General features: G+C 39.4%; 2 protein-coding genes across 2 annotated transcripts; one reads left to right on the top strand and one right to left on the bottom strand.

Annotated features, from left to right (window-relative positions):
- The first annotated feature begins 1181 nt into the window (after positions 1-1181).
- LOC105121007 (equilibrative nucleotide transporter 8-like) lies at positions 1182-4374 on the top strand. The gene is made up of 2 exons (XM_011019472.1): positions 1182-1772; positions 2571-4374. The coding sequence occupies exons 1-2, from the start codon at positions 1253-1255 to the stop codon at positions 3263-3265; spliced, it is 1215 nt and encodes a 404-aa protein (XP_011017774.1). The 5' UTR covers positions 1182-1252; the 3' UTR covers positions 3266-4374.
- On the bottom strand, positions 4262-6243 carry LOC105121008 (uncharacterized). Its single transcript, XM_011019474.1, has 3 exons — positions 5593-6243; positions 4949-5121; positions 4262-4736 (listed from the first exon to the last, which is right to left on the bottom strand). Exons 1-3 carry the CDS (start codon positions 6172-6174, stop codon positions 4565-4567), a joined length of 927 nt encoding a protein of 308 aa, XP_011017776.1. The 5' UTR covers positions 6175-6243; the 3' UTR covers positions 4262-4564.

The raw sequence follows: 6243 nt of genomic DNA, 5'->3' as shown, positions 1-6243 counted from the left end.
CGTCATCATCATGGTACATTTTTGTGTAAGATTTTGTAAAAGAAACCTTTCTTTAAGGTAGGATTTTACCACCAGGTTGCGGGGACGATGGTGGGCTGTTAAGGTAGGATTTTACACCAGGTTGCGGGGACGATGGTGGGCTGTTGATGGTTTACCTGTCATCATAAAGTAGCAGAAAAAAGAGAAGAAAGATAAGGAATGATTGCAGCTTATAATAGCAGTATTGACAGATGTTAACGGGGGCTTGTGGGGATCAATATCTACAGTTCTGAACATCTCTTGACATCTGAGGACAAAATCAAGTTCCGCATGATAGTCATACAGGGGACCTAATTCACACCGAAAGCCGAAAGGCCTTTCCTTTCACTTCAAGGCACCACCCCTGACTGGACCAGTTTGGCACATGTAAACCCTTCAGAGATACTAAAATTAGAGAGAAATCAAATCTTGCATTGAAAAATACTTGCTATGAAGCCGAAAGGGCTTCAACAATGAAATTAGCGGATGAGTTGATACTGGATTCTTTCCCCTCTCATTAGCAAATGATTGTCCAGCAACTTGTGAGAAGATCTGCAGGAAGATGTTGAAAATCTGGAAAAGACTTGTGATCTGACTTCAAATGGACCCAATAATTGCTAGAGCCCAGTGGTTATAGATTATTGGTGACTAACTAGCAAATATTTTTGTAAGATTCTGGCTAAGTCACACTGCCATCAAAACCTACACCATGTGCAGGTAGTGCAATTAAAGGTGCTTCTAACATCACCCATCCATAATTTCCTACATGAATTATCCCCATTGATTCCATAACCAACCCATCAATCAAATCTGAGAAAAAAAAAAAACAAAGAAAAGAAAACTATGTGAAGCTGTCAACAAGGCCTTCTGGCTCATGTTAGGAAGTTGTTGGTTAGTTTTTTTTTTTTTCTCCACGTAGCACAATGAAAAACAAATCCCAAGCTAACGAGGTTAAAAAAAAATTTTCCTAAAATAACACTAGTTGTACAGGGTTTGCATAAGTGACTATATAGCATGTCATGCATGTGCGACCTCCATAAGTGACCTCCTTATTTTGTTAGTTGCACTATATAAAGATGAGCAAATACTTTATGACATGTATAGGCCCCAGCTAGCCAGGCAGAGTCTCTTTCATCAGCTCAGCTTGTTTATGCCTTTCTAATCAACATGACATATCGCAAATTTGAAACATTTAGTTCCGCCTATATTAAGACCGAAGACTGTAAGTAATAAGATGACTGCAAGAACGCAAAAAATGGAAGGTGAGAAAGGAGCTGCAGATCATCCTGAGACCAGGGACACCTACAAAATTGCTTATACAATCCATTTTCTGCTTGGTGCTGGTAATTTGCTTCCATGGAACGCTTTTATCACAGCTATTGATTACTTTGGCTATCTCTATCCAACCAAGCACATTGAGAAGGTCTTTTCTGTAGCTTACATGAGCTCTTCTGTTCTGGTTCTACTAATAGTCGTGAGTTGGGGTGGCTGGAGCAAGCAGCTAAGTTACAGATTAAGAATGAACATGGGATTTTGCATTTTTGTACTCTCTCTAATGGTGGCTCCACTAATAGACTGGTCTTCGAGTGGCAGTGGGCCAGAAGGGAGATCAAATGGTGCCTATGGTGTGACAGTTGCATCAGTCGTGGTTTGTGGTATAGCTGATGGATTGATAGGAGGAAGTTTGATAGGAGCAGCTGGAAAGCTTCCAAAACAGTACATGCAGGCTGTTTTTGCGGGAACTGCCTCTTCAGGTATTATATAATACCACAGCTCCCAATTTTTCTTATCATTTCTTCCATGATTCAACAGAAAAGGAACCCAATTTTTCTTATTATTTCTTCCATGATTCAACAGAAAAGGAAGTATTAAAGAGTAGATGAGTAGGAAACATGGTCGATGGTAAGTTCTTATGATGATAAAGCATGTTGTCTCTTCCAATTATGAATTAAAAGCAAACAACATAGTGGTCGTGGAATCATTTTCACCTGTTGGAGAGAATTTGATGCAGATAAATAACATCCTAAGGAGACTGTCTTTTCCTTTCAGGGCCAAAGTTATAGATTTACTTCCACGAATTTAATCAAGGCACAAATCTTCACTGTTTTCCTTAAGACAGGTTATTCAAAATAAGCAATCATTTCCAGCAATAGCATGTTTTCACTTTTTCCATCATTGCCAGCAAGTACTTTCCTGGCAGAACATAACTTCTGGAAAGATTTGAACAGTTTCCATGCCTTGTGGAGCATCAAATGATTCAGAATTTCGTGAGTTTTGAGATTGCAGGGGACTAGAACCTCAATGAATCCATCAGAAACCAACCCTATTACCACTATCAGCTATGCTTCCGAGAAGTTGGTTTTAAACTGTATAATTCTTGGCATATTTTTAGGAGAAAGATGTAAAATACATGTTTGTTGTCTTGCTTGAACTGTATTTTGCATGTAAGGTGTAGATGAGTGAAAGCAAGTATTCTTTGGTGAAGTAGATATTGTTAGACAGCTCAAAGAATCATACTCTGTTCCCCTGACTACATCAATTGCTTTTAACAGGTGTTCTCATTTCCATCTTGAGGATCATTACAAAGGCATCACTCCCTCAGAACCCTCAACGTCTCCGAACAAGTGCTCACTTCTACTTTATAGTTAGCGCCATCATTCTACTGTGTTGCGCTCTCTCTTCCAATTTGTTATACAAACTACCAGTTATGGAACAGCATTACAAACTTGCTCCTGATGATTCACTGTTTCCAAAACGAAAATTTTGGGTTGTAGCAAGAAAAATCCGATGGCCAGCTTTTGGTGTTCTCATGATTTATATCGTGACTTTGTCGATATTTCCTGGTTTCATAGCAGAAGATCTCTCGTCCAAGTTACTAAAAGATTGGTATCCCGTTTTGCTAATAACAATATACAATGTTGCAGACTTCACAGGGAAATCTTTAACAGCAATATATGTTCTGAAGAGCATTAAGAAGGCAACATGGGGTTGCATTCTCAGGCTTGTGTTCTATCCTCTCTTTGCAGCTTGTCTCGAAGGACCCAAGTGGCTGAAAACTGAAGTACCCGTGGCAATTCTAACTTTTATGCTCGGAGTGACTAACGGCTATCTGACAAGTGTTCTCATGATCCTTGCTCCCATGGCAGTATCAGTTTCAGAAGCAGAGTTATCTGCAATTGCAATGGTTGTGTTCCTCGGAATAGGGCTGGTTGGTGGATCAGTTATTGGCTGGTTTTGGATCGTTTGAGCTTTTTCTTCGGTCTCTCAAGCTAGTTGGGAACAGATTATATTCACAAGTAAAATTCAAGAACAAAGGTAACTTGAGGTTAGCACTAGGAATAATCGATGGCAATTCCCATTGCATGATATGAATTTTAGAGCTATCAATCTTTAGTTTCCCAATCAACTGCTAATTTATTGTTCTGAGTGAAAGTATCCTTATCCTTCGTGTATTGAAGAAGATTAGATTACTCTTCTTACCCTTTCTAAAGCACAGGTTTAACTCTCCAAATATTCCCATTCGCACTCAAAAGGATGATGTAACAGGGGGCAGATGACCTCAAACATACACTGAAAGATGATTAAAACGAGAAAATCTCGATATATCTCACAACACGCGAATCAGAATCCCCCGGTAGCTGTTAGTGAATTTGCTTAGAAAATGGAGCCATAACGTTCAATGACAGCATGTCCGCCAGGCTTCCACTAGCCTTTGTCGAGACTTTGACTATTCAATCTCTAGCTGGAAGCTGTTTCATACTATCAATCAGGGAGCTGGCATGGACCCAAAATAATCACATTGGTTCAGTCTTACTGGACTTAGCTTGAGTTGCAAGCATAGCTTCGCAGTCGCAGAGCCCCTAACCCCAAAACTTGATGTGAAGGCAAGCCTAACCTAACAACACACATCCTGGCAAAATGGTAGATCAGGTCCTGTTACTGTACTAGCAAATAGCATATAGAAAATTTTAAACCTCCTGGGACTATTATTGAATACAGGGGAAGAAAGAACATGATAATTTAACGATTTAATCTATCCAGGCTTTATCATTTCCTTGATTCCTTCAGGTTAATCAAAGGTGAAGCAAAAACCCTAAATAAAATTTAAGAGGCAGTACATAACATGCTAAACGCATTGTTAATGTCTTAATTATACTAATATCTACAGCTCTTTTCTGTCCAACCACAAAGCTTATCTACAGGGGGGGTTACTTGCACGACCAGAGGAAAGGATATTTCAAACTTCAAAGTTTCAGCAAAACTCCACTACGCAGTGGCAGCAATACCTGCCAGAACAAAAGAAATTTATTGACAAATATATAACAAGCCAAGCAGAAAGTAAGAGAGGTAATGCCACAAAAACTCGTCTTATCTTTTATTTTTCTTTCTAAATCAAATTGCCAGACGAGCAAAGCATGGTAATTAAACTACTCAACTGAGCAGCTTAAAAGGTTACTAGCAAAATTGCAAAAAGAAAGGATGTATAAACAAAGGTCAGAAGTTATGTCTAAGCCATAATACAAGATTTTTGTGAGAGGTGGTGGTCTCAAGATGAGGCGGCTAAAGGAGGGAGAGGAGGCTTGGATCCATGGAAAAAAGTTGACGGTGACAATTTGCTCATATTTTCTCTCTGTTCCTGCTCCCCGTCCTCCCCCTCCCCCTCCCCCTCCTCCTCTTCAGCTTCCCAAAGAAACCGAGCATAAGATGCCATCACATAACTGCAGCATCAAAACAAAGACATATTTAAAACCTGGCATCCATCATAACTACAGCGACAATGGTAAAGTACAATACCGTAATACTGATAATTGTCTATCCACGTACAATCCTTTTTCCCATCAAACATTGAAACAAAGATCATGATATAATTCATGTCTCTAAGGTTCCAGCAGCAAATTTTATGGACTCTACAATCAACAATGGTGCTTACCAATCATTGGGGGCAGCTTTAACAGCTCGATCGAAATAAGATTCAGCACGAGAAGCATCCTTATGACTCTGCCATATCAAATCAGCATACATTGAAAGAACATCTGCATCATTAGGGTTGGCTAGAATTGCTCTTCCACAGTACTCTTCAGCTTTTACAAAATCCAAACGAACCTGTTCCAATTCCAAAACAATACATTAGAACAATCTAGCCCAACAAGATTGGCTCCTATTCACTTACTAAATCATTCCTAATTTACTCATACTTACCTTTTGTGTATGAAAATCATTTTTTATGTCTAAAGAACATTTTTTCTCACGATTCTGTAGCATAGAGTTTCAACAACTTTATACTTTGAGAATATCCATTAAAGTAATTTCCTACAAAGAGCAGAACTTTTATACAAAAGGAGCTTTAAAGGCACAAATTTCAGATGGATATTCACTGTTGATATACAATTACATTAACTACACAAGACAGAAACATAGCTTCCCATTTCTTTAAACTTCAAAAAAAAAAAAAAAAAAAACACAACACAAAACACATTATCTAACCATAACACAAACAAATTCAATAAAAAATAAAACAAAAAAAAATCAAAAAACATGCAAGCAAGAACCTTTTGCAATACAGCAAACACGTACCTCTTTCAAGAACCTGGCATAATTTCTGAGAAAAAGAGGATTCCCAGGATTGGCTTCAATCATCGTCTGATAATAAACATCGGTAGTTTCAGTCCCCTCATTGGACTCCCGAGACCCTGATCCTCCATCATCACCAAAATCCGACCTACCACGACCACCACAAAACTTCCGTCCACCACCATCACTACCACCACCCGTCACCGAAACCTCCAGCACCCCATTATGACCCTCCCCCTTCTCTCCAGCCTCACACCCTTCAAAAAACAACCCTCCCTCCCGAAATGACACCTTTTTCTCCACCTCTTCATCAACAGGGATTCCATTCAAGATTCCGTTACTGGGTTTTCTCTTTGGCACTGAGAGGTCCCTTAAATCTGCCTCGGAAAAGGCTCTTGTCATTCTTTTAATAGAATCATGATCTTGTGAAGAAATGGAAGAAAATGGACTAGAAGATGATGCTGTCAACGAAATGGGTCGGGTTTTTTGAAATTGGTGCACAGATTCGGGTTCTGGAGATGGTTCTTTCAAGTGTGGAGGGATCCATGAATCCAGAATTGGCGTTGATGAGCTTCTAAGAAGCATTTTTTTGGCCTTGGATTGCTCTCAATCTCTGCAAGTGTGGAGCCTTGGCATGTGAGATGGAGGAGAAGG

The sequence above is a fragment of the Populus euphratica genome, unplaced genomic scaffold (assembly GCF_000495115.2).
Source record: "Populus euphratica unplaced genomic scaffold, PopEup_1.0 scaffold31.1, whole genome shotgun sequence".
NCBI lineage: Eukaryota > Viridiplantae > Streptophyta > Magnoliopsida > Malpighiales > Salicaceae > Populus > Populus euphratica.
Note: the sequence above shows the minus strand (reverse complement) of the source record. Positions and strands in the feature narration are given on the sequence as shown.